Below are 13,297 nucleotides of genomic sequence, written 5' to 3'. Positions count from 1 at the left end.
TACTTACGTTCCTGATTACGCTCCGCGTATAAAACCCCTTCATACCTTGATACACCTGATTTTCCGCTTCTTCCTGGATTCTGGAACATACTGCAGTCTTACGCGATTTACAGTCTGATCTACATGCTATGCAGTTCTTACAGACCAGGCTTAATGCCACACATTTGGTCAACAGGATAGCACTGGGTGCAATTGGTTTTACTTATGTCACATCTAATGAGGGTGACACTGTTCCCATTGCTTATAAATCACATCTGTACACTCCTGCTGAAATTCGTTTTTCTTCTACTGAACATTTTATAACTGCAGTGCAGATGGCCATCCTTAAAGAATGGCCTCTCGCTCAAGGTAAACACATCTTTGTTGTTCCACCTGTCCCTGCCTTCGAGGCAGTCACAAAGGCTAGCGTTCCTGATTCTAAAGCCCTTCACCCACATTGTATTCAATGGGCTACTTCTGTTACATATGTATATGTCTCCTAAGTTGTTTATCCTTACTTACAAATGCAGGAATTTCTTCAATATGAACCTGTTCTTCCTCTGCCGCTTTCCCTTATTCCTCTTGATCAGTATAAATGTATTGTTTACACTGATGGTTCGGCGTAACCGGCCGCTGGTTTTATGCACACTTATTCTGCAGCTTGCTCTATTGTTGTAGGCACTATGATTGTTACAGCTTACAGCATCTCTGCCTACTTCTTTTTTTGTTTTTGTTTATTTTTATGCTTTTTTCCATACAGAAACAGTTCCGGACAACATACAATCATTCAAGTTGCGGCATTGCTATAGTATGCATGTTACATATACACTTATTACATAACTCCTAGTGTGGTACGGTACAACGTCTAGGGCCTAAGGATTTACAGACATGACACTCATAGAAAGTACAGTGCAGGGTGAATACATGCAGGGCAGTCTTATGAACGGCTTTCGGGCATCAGATGTTGGTTATTGTCAGCAGATAAGATGTGAGCGGTGCCCATATATCCTATGGCTTGGATTTAGTCGGTAGTTCCTCTGCATAGCATGTGAACTCATCCCGGCAGCAGGTCAGATCTTGCAACCATAGCTTAGTGGTGGGTACAGCCCTTCTCCCCCAGTAGATGGAGATCCTACGCTTAGACATTAACAGTGCTATGGAAGCACATTTTTTGTTGGATGTCTTCACCTTAGCGCCAACTCCCAGCAGACACACATTTGGGTTACACTCAACAGATTCCTCAACCATCAGACCAATAATTCTTAAGATTGAGCTCCAATATTCATATATATTTGGGACACGCCCATGCAAGATGATGTAAGTCAGCCCCAGGGGCACCACAGCGTTTGCAGGTGTCAGCCTGTTGCAGCCCATATCGATGAAGTTGTGCCGGAATGTAGTATAGCCGATGTAGGTATTTATAGTGTACTAATCTTATATTACCATTCGCCGTCACCTGACCCGTTAGACAGCAACTATTTAACCAATCATTCTCATAGAGGGGCTCTGGCAGTACGGCATTCCATTTGGTCAATGCAGCTGCATCCCTAGTTGGCATGTCCCTCTGCGATGCTTTGTAAAGTCTAGTGGCTAGCTTGGCTCTAGATGTAGTGGTGTATAGTAATTGCAGCGCCTCCAGGGTCGGTGATTCTGTAGGGAAGTGGGAGTAGCGTGCCCTGTCTTAGTATTACGCATAGCAGAGCATAATCTAGTATAGACAAAGAGGTGCATGGCGGAAATATTGCCTCAGTGCTTATGTTGTCTGGGGTTATGAACTGGCCACCCGGGAATACATCCGCCATTGTGGTCAACTCTATGTCTTTGAGGTTCTGCAGTATACCAGCTTCACTAGTAACCAAGAGTTCTGAGTGTTGGAGGAGCGGAATGCTGGGTGCGCACAATGGCAATTTATGCGCTCTCTGACCGAGTTTGAGCCAGGCCTTAGACGTTGTTTGTATAGTATCGAAATCCCCTTTTTGAACACTGTATGTTTGTTTACTATCATGGCTTTGAGCGGTATGGGGCGAACGGCACCTGCCTTTACCGCAACATGTGGAGGATATGCTGGATCATGCTGCCAATAGTAGGCATAGTGCACCTGCGGGCAGAATTAGTAAAGGTGAAAGTCTGGTGCTGAGAAGCCACCTTGCTCATATGGAAGGGTAAGTATATCCCACTTAAGATGAGGTTTCTTACCTCCCTAGGCTAGTGTGATCAAAAGGGAGCGAAGTCTGTCGAAAAAGTGTCGAGTTAGGTGCACCGGGATGTTTAAAAAAGGTATAAAAATCACAGAAGGACCCCCATTTTCATCAGCGCTATCGGATCCGCAAACAACAGCGGCAACTTAATTCACCGGTTTACCATCTCCTCAAGTCGCGTGATGGCTGTGCCAAAGTTAGACTGTATGACAGCTTGCGGGTCCCTATGTAGCCAAATTCCTAAATATTTTACAGTATCTGCACACCATGTTAGGGGATAGTATATGTCGAACTGCTGCATACTTTCCGTGAGAGGCAGTATAGTCGACTTGGACCAGTTGATGCCCAGGCCTGAGAATCGTTCAAACCGGACATATTCCCGTATAAGCTGTGCAAGAAACCTCGCCGGTTCTCGGACATACAACACCATGTCGTCTGCATACTTGGAGACTGCAAGGGGACGTTGCAAAAACCGCAAGGCCGTTTGGCCATGGCGCTGCCATAAGATGCAGGCCAGGGGCTCAAGCACAAGAGCAAATAACAGCGGCGAGACTCTGCCTACTCTGGAGGCACAGTTGTATAAGAGAGAGAGGGGAAGAGAGGGGGAGAGAGAGAGAGGGGAAGAGAGGGGGAGAGAGAGAGGGGGAGAGAGAGAGGGGGAGAGAGAGAGGGGGAGAGAGAGAGGGGGAGAGAGAGAGGGGGAGAGAGAGAGAGAGAGAGAGAGAGAGAGAGAGAGAGAGAGATATGGAGAGAGAGATATGAATATCTTACAATCACACAATCTTGAGCTAATTCACGTTACTTCCGAGCAAGTTGCTTTGTCCATTATATTTCTCCCACTCAATAGTGCCTTTGTTTCATACTTTGCTTTCAGGACTTGTAGGAGTGATCAACAGAGTGGTGCGTGTGTATGTGGCTTAAAAGTGCAATGGTTCTGTTGTACATATGCACAGATCTTTGTATGTCCTCTATGTGTGATGAGGGGATACTAGCCAGTGAAGACGCTGTTGTATGTATCGTTAAGCACACGTGTTAAAATAGGACCCTACGCGCTTTTTATGCCATACCTTTGCACACTACTTGGTTAAACAAAATGAAGATTTCTTGAAGGAAAAGCAAGAGGAAATGGCTCCATTATTAAATGATCCTATGAATATCTGATGTAGACATGGCTTGTCACACTTCTATTGAAGTGTTAACCTGCCCAAGGTGACACTTTCACTTCTTTGACCTGTTTGTTTGTTTACTCATCTTAGGTCCAATCTCATGGGAACCAAGTTTACAGTTTATGACAATGGAATAAGCCCATCGAAGTCACAGGGACAATCAGAAGACAGCTGTGCACGACAAGAACTTGCAGCCATATGCTACGTAAGTACATACGTCCTCATTTCTCTATATCTAACCCCTTCAAAGATCCACAGTCAAATGTTTAATGCTAGTAAATTCATAAAATGGTTTGAAGAAAATTAAAGGAGCGCTGTTGTATTCTTTCTAGCCGTCATATTTAAGAAATCGGTGACTGGCCGTTGAGCGGTTCTTCCTTTGATAGGCCTAAACGAATAGCTCACTTGAACAAAAGTATGGGGGGCAATCAACCTCATTTCATCATGATTATTTTAATATTGTGTACGCTTATCAAATTAATCTTTTTACAAGTGTGCGCATGTGCAACGTCCTGGCAGCAAACCTAAAGCACACTTCCTAAACTCTCCAGACAACATGTCCTACCTTTTGCTCCATAATGGAATGTGTCGTCTTTCGTTCATTGATAGACTATAATATTATCAAAGGATAGGTATGGATTTACCCTCCACCCATTTTCAAAATATATTCCATTTTATCTGTGAGTCCAGCTACACATTATGTAAAATATTCTAGATTGTAATTGGAAACTAAAACTAAATAATTACAGTTTTAGTGGCATTAAAAGCTGCCGGCAGATGCAGTATGTAAAATTGTGCTGCCTGCTTTCCAGCAGCCCCTGTTTATTTTTGTACCAGGCCAGTCTACACATTTCTTTTTTTCAGACAACATTGATGGGTCACTGCTGTTTTGTACACTTTTGGATTTAAATTGAACTGCAGCCCACCACCATGTAAGGTTTTTGTTCACTAGTTCTTTAATCAGTTCCTATTTTCACCCTTTAGTCTCTGAAATTTTGCCTTTTTTTAAGAATGTGTTTATTTTTCAATTTCACAGTTGTTGAAATACTTTCAAAGTTGTATACAATACAAAGTTTATGAATAAAGAACAAACTTTGTAGCCATCGTACCTCTTCTCATGCAGTTTTCAGAGAAGTTTACTCCCCTCCAGAAGACCCCTAGTTATACAGGCTATGTGTTCAGTACGGGTAAATAGCAAACTCCTATATTCTTATTCCTTAATCTTGTCCGGGTCTTGTTTCATCTCCCTTAGTCGGATCCTGAGTCCACCAGAGCCTGCTCTCCCACCACTGCCTCAAAATCCTCAATGGCCTCCCTCCATGTCGCCAGATCTTCTTCTGCATATTCATTTACCCTCCACCCACGTATCCTGACCTCCTCCTCTGCTGCCACCTGTTCTTGCACGTCTTTACAAAATCTTTGCTCATTGGGACACACAGTGCCCATCCACGCTATAGCTACAAGTCTTTTTGCCAACAAAAGTGCCAGTTGTATTAATCTCCATTGCATTTTCACACCTTATGCTGTTTAAGTGTCCCTAGCATACAGGTGGCGGGTTCTAGCTTTTGTGTCACACCTCCTACATTCTATAGTGTTTCAACCACCTGGCCCCAGTAGGCATATACCATTAGACAGTGGCAATATAAGTATAGAAGGGTTGCCAGAGTAGTTTGACATCTGGGACAGATGTCCGGTTTTGTAGGTTCTATGCTGTTCAGCAACACCGGGGTGACATACGTATGGTGCAAATAATTAAAGTGAGCTAGCTTAAACCACGCATTACATGAGTCCCTTTTTACCAGTTTGCAGGACTCCTTCCACCCTGTGTCTGCTATCGGGTCACCCAGATCCTCCTCCCAGGCTACTCTTGCTTGTGACAGTGGTATGGGTTTATACATAATGATGACATTTTATAAGTGGGATATCAACTGTCTTCCCCCTCCAAATTCCAGGAGTGTCCTGAACAGGGCCGATGAGTCTGGGGACTTCCGGGCACGTAAGCCAAGTGTCCTGGACTATTTTGACGATGCTCGCATAGAGAAGGAATCAATGTGTCGTTGGGGAAAAGGTCTGCTAATGTTACATATCCCCCATCTCTCCAGCCAGTAGCATCCACCTCTGACCCCAGGTGGAGGAACGCTGGGAGATCCCAGAACACAAACTCTCTAGCAAAAGGGGTGCGCCTCAGAATCACCTTCACGCTGTTTCCCACAGTGCAGATGTGTGCCTAATCAAATAAGGGGCCTACTCCTTGACCCCTCCCACCTCCATGTAATAGCTGGGGCAAAGTATTTTCTCTTGCGTCGTCTGCCAGGAGATCTTTCTCCCTATCATTCTCTTCAGTCAGCCAATGTGCTGCATGTTGTAGCTGCAACGCCATGTTATGAAAGCAACTGAAGACGTGGCTCTTTGGCTAGGTTAGCTAATGCCCCTTTCTACTCTGACTGCCGCTAAGCGCCGGGACGCCTCTGTTTGAGGTAGCAGTTTGCGCTATGTAAATAACACTATTATTATTATATTAGGGCAGGCCACCCCCTCATCCAGTGGCAGCTGCAGTGTCTCTCATCTCACCTTGTTCCTGACAACCGCCCATACCAATTTTAATAGCAAGGAGTGAAGTAATTTAAAAACTGACCTTGGGAGTGTGTCCAAGGAATGCTGAAGTACTTAAAAGCATCTTGGCAGAAACACCATTTTGTTACACGGGTAGTATGCTCCAGAAGGTGACAGACTTAACCAACCCCTCCATCACTTGGTCTATATTACATTGCTTCTGTTTCTGAGTGGTATGGGTGACCATAATTCCCAGGTATCGTAATTGGTTTGTCTCCCAGCACAAGGGAGACTCTTTGAACACCCATGTGGTGTGCAAAAGTCCGACTGGGCTTCACGATTCTGGCAGTCGCACCCTTTATTTATAAAACAGGCTAACCACTGTCTTAAGACCCTCGTGCCCGGACCCCTGTACCATCCACTAGATTCACTGCATGCTTTGACCTCTCCCAGCAGTGCATTGGGATCTTAACATTGCAGGGCACCCCGTGGAAATATCAAGGATTTGGTCATATTTATACGCAGTCCGTGGGTCTCGCCGAAAGTGCTCCAACAAGCATTGGACTGCCAGTGCAGTCCAATAAAATGAAGTGTGACAGGGGTATAAAGAGATCAGATGCTCCCTCCCACCAATCCGTATCCCATTGCGCCCCATGCCCCTCCTAATTCTGATGGCCAAGGGTGCCAACACAAATAGTAGGGGCGACAGTGGACATCCCTGCCTTGTGCCCCTATGGGTCTCAAAGAGTGCTGAAGTCAGCCACCCCAGCCGAACCGTGGCATAGGGCTCAGTATTGAGCAGGCTAACCCAGGACGGGAATCTGGGTCCAACCCCCCATTCTCCCCAGAACTGCCTGAAGGTAACACCAGTTTACTGTGTCGAACGCCTTAGCTATATCTTTGGATACGAAGGTGAGGTCCTGATCACTGTCCTCCACCTCATGGATGACATGCATGAACCAGCTCATATTCATTGTGGTATTACTACCAAGTATGAAGCCACATTGGTCTGTGTTGACTCGTCTGCCCATCTCCAGTACCAGTCCCTGGACCAAAGTTTTGCACAACATTTTCTTATCTAGGTTTATCATTGTGATTGGGCGAGAGGAGGCTATATAGGAAAGCTCTGCACCTGGTTTTGGGTCATTGCTATAATTATTATTATTATTATTCTGAGTTTTGTATAGCGCCTGGTTACCGATAGGCATCCCAGCGCTTACCAGAACATAACACTACTAAAAGAATGCAGGGATTAAACGGAAAACAAAAAAGTTTTTAAAAGTTTGCGGAACCGAAGAAGACTAGCTTCCGAGCGCAGGTGTAGGGGCAATGAGTTCCACAGGGAGGCCACATTTATTGAGAACCTTCTGCCACCGGTTCTTGCCTTTTTCACCCTGCCAACCTGAAGGAGATGTTGGTGGTCAGAGCGAAGAGAACGAGGGGCCTTGTAAGGCTGGACCATCTCCTCCAGAATAGGTGGACCTACCCCGTGCAGAACTTTGTGGGCGATGCAAAGTGACTTGAATTTCACCCTGTCCCTCACAGGGAGGCAGTGCAGTGCCCTCAACGCCGGGCAGGCAGATTGGCGCCTAGGGAGGCCCGTCAAAAGCCTGGCAGCCGCGTTCTGCACTTGCTGCAGTCTGTTCAGGGTAGATTCGGGTGCACCCAGGAATAGCGCATTGCTGAAATCCAGCCGCGAGATGATAAGTCCCTGGATGAGAAGCCTTCGAGTGGCCACTGGGAGCAGAGGCAGAATCTTCTGGGCTGAGCGGAGCAGGCCAAAGCACACGCCAGCAGTCTTTTTGGCATGGGTTTTAAACGAAAGGTCCTGCTCCAGCCATACCCCCAGGCTCTTGATCTCCTGCTTGGGGGAGGGGGGGCGGGGGCATCGGTCCCAGACAGTCTGGCCAGCTGCTGGGGGGCAGAGATGGAGAAGAGTTCCCCAGCAGCATCAACTCAGTCTTGGAGCCATTTAACTTTAGGCCTGAGCTGCACATCCACGTGTAGATCTTTCCAAAACACGTGTGCAGCCGGTCGGGATGGTGCGCCGACTGGGAGAGGCCTACCACCAGCTGAGTATCATCAGCATAACTGATGATTTTAATACCCAGCGGCAGTACCACACTCTCCAGGGGGGCCATGTAAATGTTGAATAAGGTAGGGCTCAATGAAGAGCCCTGTGGCACACCACACTGGAGAGGGGTTGACGGTGATTTTTCCTGGCCTTCCCACACCTCAAATGTACGACCTTCCAGGAAGGAAGCGAACTATTTGAGTGCCAAACCCGTGACCCCCACCCCCGACAGCCGTTGCAGAAGCACCTGATGGTCCACGGTGTCAAAAGCAGCGCTGAGGTCCAGGAGGATCACTGCCACTGATCCCCCCGAATCCAGCATGCTCCTCGCGTTCTCCACGACCGCCAGCAGGGCGGTGTCAGTCCCCTGACCGGGGCGAAAACCTGTTTGGGAGTCGCCCAGGAGGGAATTGGCTTCCAAGAAGTCCGAAAGGCGGCTGTTCACCAGCTTCTCAGCCACCTTACTGATACCCGGCAGCAAGGAGATAGGCCGAAAGTTGGCGAGATCGGCGGGATCGAGGTTAGGCTTTTTCAAAAGGGCCTTAACCACCGCCCCTTTCCAACTGGCGAGAGACAGGTTTATCAGGTACGTCACAGGGCCGACGATAGTAGATGACACCTGTTTGAGATATTTAATAGGTGCTGGGTCTTTCGGGGAGCCGCTCTTCATAGAACTCAGAACCGCCAAGACTTCCTCCTTAGTGACCGGACCAAGGGAGGCCAGCTCCACCGATTGCAACTTAAGTTGAGAGCAGGAATTGTCCTCCAAAGAAGAGACCTCACCTAGCCGTGGAAGGGAGGCCAATATGTTGTCAATTTTGCTTTTAAAAAACGAGGCCAGTTCTGTGCATTTTTTGCGAGGGTCCTCGTGGAAAACCTGAGGATCGGGGGCATTCAGTAGCTCCTTAATGACCCTGAATGACTCTTTGGAAGAGTTGGCCGCAGAGCCTATGCGCTCTTCAAAGAGTCCTGATTTAGCCACCCGAATAGCGGATTTATACCTGCTCAGGGCCGCACGATATTCTTTACGACTCGCCTCACTCCAGTCTCTCCTCCAGGACCGCTCTAGCCTCTTGCACCCTTTCCTCAAGGTTCTTAATTCCGACGAATACCAAGGTGCAGAGCCCACTCTCTTCCCCCTCGTGAGTTGTTTCTTTTTGGGTAGGAGAGTGTCCAAAGAATCCACGAGCCAGGTATGGAAATTCGCATCAGCAACTATCGGGTTAGCTCCCTGAGGGGGCTGCGTGGCCTCCAAGTGTGCCGCCCAGGTGTCCTTCCAAAATGATTGGGGAGGGCCTTTTTTACAATGCCTCAGTATAAACTTCGTGCAGACTACAGGCTACCACTGTTGAGAACGCCTAATAAAGCTCCACACTGAACCCGTCACTACCTGGCGCCTTCCTGGATGGGAGAGATTTAATGGCAGCTTGTATCTCGTCCACTGTTAGTGGGCTGTCCAGGGCTTGTCTCCTTTCTTCCCTCAGGTGTGGGAAGAACAGATCCCCCAGGTACTCGGCTTATTGCTTTTGAGTAGGGTCTCCCAAGCTGGAATATGCCTGCTCAAGATGCCCACTGAACAACTCCATTTTATCGTTTTGGGTGTGTGCTTCGCCTCCTCTGGGATTCACAAGGTGGATCGCCTCCTTGTGGGGCAACTCCCGCCTAAGGATCCAGGCTAGGAGTTGTCCTGATTTGTCCCCTTGCCGATGTAGTAGCTGGCGTTAGGAAGTTAGTGTGTATTTTTAGGTCTTGCCTTGCGAATGCAGCACGAACGCGCTGCCGCCAGCGAGATCTATTGTTGCTGATTTGCCTCGGAAGTGGGACAGGAGATGGGCACGCGCAGGTCTTTTGGCGATTTTAAGTCTGTGGATGCGCACGTGAACCCGCAAGTCCACACACGCGATGTGCACATCTCCTGTCCCCCTTCCGTCTTTTTAATGCGGGGTGAGACAGTGTCACACAGGGAATAGACATAGTGTTTAAACGTCCCCCTCACTCACCGGGCTGAATCCCCCGCTGCTCTCCAGGCAGGTTTTTCCTCCTCAGGTCTGCTGGTAACTCCGCTCTGCAGGCACCCTCCAGTGGAGTTTCCTTTAGGGACTCGCTGGTCTCCGCTGTTGTGCTCCTGACTCCCGCCAGGCCTCGAGGAGTCCCTGCTCACCGGGCTCTATCCCTCATCAGCGGGTCAGGCTCGGCAGCAGGCGGGGCTCTCCACGAGCACGGGTGCCCCGCTGGCTCACATGCTCGCTTCCGGCTGGCTTCACGGGCACAGGAGTGCGGGGTAGGCTCTCGTCTGCTTCCTGTCTTCTTGCTGCCCCGCCTCGTCCCAACACAGGTTGCCTGGCTTCCTGTCTGAGCCGGGCTGTGGTGGTAATTTCCTCAATACAGCGGCTGCAATACGGGGTCGGATCCCATTCCAAATTAAAGATAATAGCAGGGTGGGCACCCGCTTTTTCAACGAGCACCACTGCGGCTGCAATCGCGGGCTGGGCTCCAAGCGTTGCATGCACGAACCTGCCCTGTGTTGTGGTTTCTTTTGAGGGTCAGTGAAACCCCTACTGGTGCTGGGGGCTGGGCTTGCTGGAAGAACAGGTCAGGCTAGTTTTCTCTGATATTCACCAAGTGCAACGTCGCCGCTGTCCTATGGCGCACATCACTGGCGTCCTGAGACAGGGTATGCACAGATTTTCAAGAATTTAATCGTAAATACATTTATTCTCTTTTTAAATTTAAATAACAATTGATCTCTCATATTCGATAACAATGAGGATGTGATTAATAAGCAAGCCGGGTGCTATTTGTGTCTCGATCACATGCTCTCAAATTATCACAATTAAACAGTTGCTATCGTTGTAAGTAATATACTAAGTTTAACCCACTAGCCCCTTTTCTCCTCATCTAAATTCTGCCCTTGGCAAGAGTTATACATTAAATTTCTCTGGTTTCAGGTAGTCTGAACAATTGGGTAACTTTGACCAACATCTAAATACAGTCAGAATTAGTCCAACGTGTACTGCACTTAATGTCGAAGAGCATGTGACTTCTCTGCAGTATGTGTTCATGCAATTTTGTACCACCTACCAAATAGACAGGAAGTCGTCTTTACCTTTCTCCGTGGCCCTAATGGCCCCACCAAGACCACTAGTTGTTTCCAAAAACGTTTACTATTTTTGCCGAAATCAAAAGTTGGACTTTGAAAGTCCATTCCTTATTTTGCATAGATTTCCAGATTTATGTTTTTAAGTCCAGCACCATTACTTTTGGGTCTCAGGGGATCAGAAATTGGTATTGCTAACTACCAGATGACAAACGTTTGCAAAATTGATTCCTGTTTCTCTGTAGGCACCGCGTCATAGTTGTTTGCCCATTTTTAGGGCGATCATTGTCTTTGGTTCAGTCTAATAAATTATTAACAACTTGTAGATGAAGCTCAAATTCACGGTTTCCTGACCGATATGCTGCAAAGTTGGAAAATACTTGGCAATTCAGCGGTGCAGTTTTTCATCTGAAAGGGGCACCCAGTGATTGACGTCACAACACAGCTCTAAACTTCTGATGACATCATCAACTAAAGCAGCGTTCTCGATTGTCTATTGCCGGTAATTGTTAGAGATGCAAGAGAATGGTGTTTTTCTCGAAATGAGGTGGCCTCTTTAAGGTGATTTATGATGACTACATTCAAAATGTATACGAATTATCCTGCAAGAAGAGATGTTCTCTCCAGATCTGTGCTCATCACTGCTCAGTTTGAAGTAAGGTTTGTGTTTGATTGGGTGTCTAGACCGTGTTAATGAAGTCTTCAAGTTATTTACTCAGCTGCTGCTCAGTGTTCGGTGAATGGACGTACTTTTACACGTTTTCAGATTCCAACAGTGCATATTTGGGTGGCGGAGCTCGTCATTTCATGGCTTGCCTTGCTCGGCTGGCCCTTGAGATGTACACCATACTTGGGGCAGGCTGGGAGTACCCACTTTTTCATAATGCTGATACATCCCCCATGCATCACTTGCATGAGCTTTAATCCTAGACAGCAGTAAACGGCAAACACAATATACATGTTGTAGCATAATATAGCATATTCCTGTCTGCGGTAACTAAGAGTTTTTTTCATTGTTTCCTTTAGCATATCCTACAATTTGATGAGGGTAAGTAAGTTCTCCAGTATTGGGGTGTCTTTCATAGATTCACATGCCTGAATCATCCCCGTCGTCGGAGTGGGAGTCACACAGTACATAAAAAAGCAACAATAATGCACATAATAACCAAAATCCCTTGGTAGTATTCAACCAGGAAGTAAAGTAGCCCAAAGCTACGAGAGAAAAACTCCACACCTATGACTATCCTAGTCGTTATATACAGTGCAAACTGCAGCCAATCAGGCAACAGCACCCACCAGAATGTTCTTCCCAGAGGCTCAGGCTCTCAGATTTTCTGCACAGGAGTGAACTAAAGGTATAAGAGCATAAACCAGCCTCAGAGGGGAGGTGGGCAGGTTGCATGTGAATCTATGACAGACACCAATACTGGAGAACCACAGATTACAGGTAAGTAACTATTGTTCTTCTCCAGTATTGGGGTGTCTTTCATTGATTCACATGCCTGAATCAGAATAGATAGCTGTACAGTAACATAGTGCTTGTGAGACGCATATATATATATATATATATATATATATATATATATATACATCTACATTTTTACAAAATCGTTTTAGACATTTTGAATGAATTTTACATTGTCTTATCCATGATATGGGGTTGAGAGGTTTTTAGAATTATGTGTTTTAAAAACTTCGTTTCTTGCAATGTCTTGTTGCCATTACAAAGTTTTTCCTCTTATGATGGTTTCCGTTGTATGTGTATTTATAAATTCGTGCCTTTAATATCGCATTTATATGATGTAAGGAAAATGCGAATTTTTAAAGTAACCCCATATCCTTAGTCTTTCTTCACATTCTATGAATATTTTGGAGGGAACAAAATGGAGAATGAGTGTATTTAAACAACGCGGGATTCCTTGCATGTCATGTGACCAAGACCGGGGCGACCCAGTCCAAATGCGTCATGTTGGGAGAAATAGAGGAATAAATCACTTTATTTTCACTTGAAACCTGAGTGGTGGTCTGTTCCTGTCATTACGTCTTTGGCAAGCATTCGAGGTGGACAGGATCTGGTGTTTCATATATATATATATATATATATATATATATATATATATATATATATATATATATATATATATATATATACATACTGATGCAATGAAATATCAACACTGTTCTACTCCTGCATACATATCATTGTGTTTAACATATGCAGAACAATTTA

The 13,297-nt window shown here is 46.3% G+C and overlaps 1 protein-coding gene across 2 annotated transcripts in view; it reads left to right on the top strand.

Moving 5' to 3' along the window:
* Positions 1–13,297, top strand: part of TULP3 (TUB like protein 3) — a 522,214-nt gene that overhangs the window by 423,343 nt on the left and 85,574 nt on the right. For both annotated transcript variants that reach the window (XM_086952811.1, XM_086952812.1), the window contains one exon: positions 3,434–3,548. In XM_086952811.1, coding sequence (XP_086808937.1) covers positions 3,434–3,548 — 115 coding nt within the window. The remainder of the gene's footprint in view (positions 1–3,433; positions 3,549–13,297) is intronic.

Source organism: Lissotriton vulgaris, chromosome 1_2 (genome assembly GCF_964263255.1).
Source record: "Lissotriton vulgaris chromosome 1_2, aLisVul1.2, whole genome shotgun sequence".
Classification (NCBI taxonomy): Eukaryota; Metazoa; Chordata; class Amphibia; order Caudata; family Salamandridae; genus Lissotriton; species Lissotriton vulgaris.
Note: the sequence above shows the minus strand (reverse complement) of the source record. Positions and strands in the feature narration are given on the sequence as shown.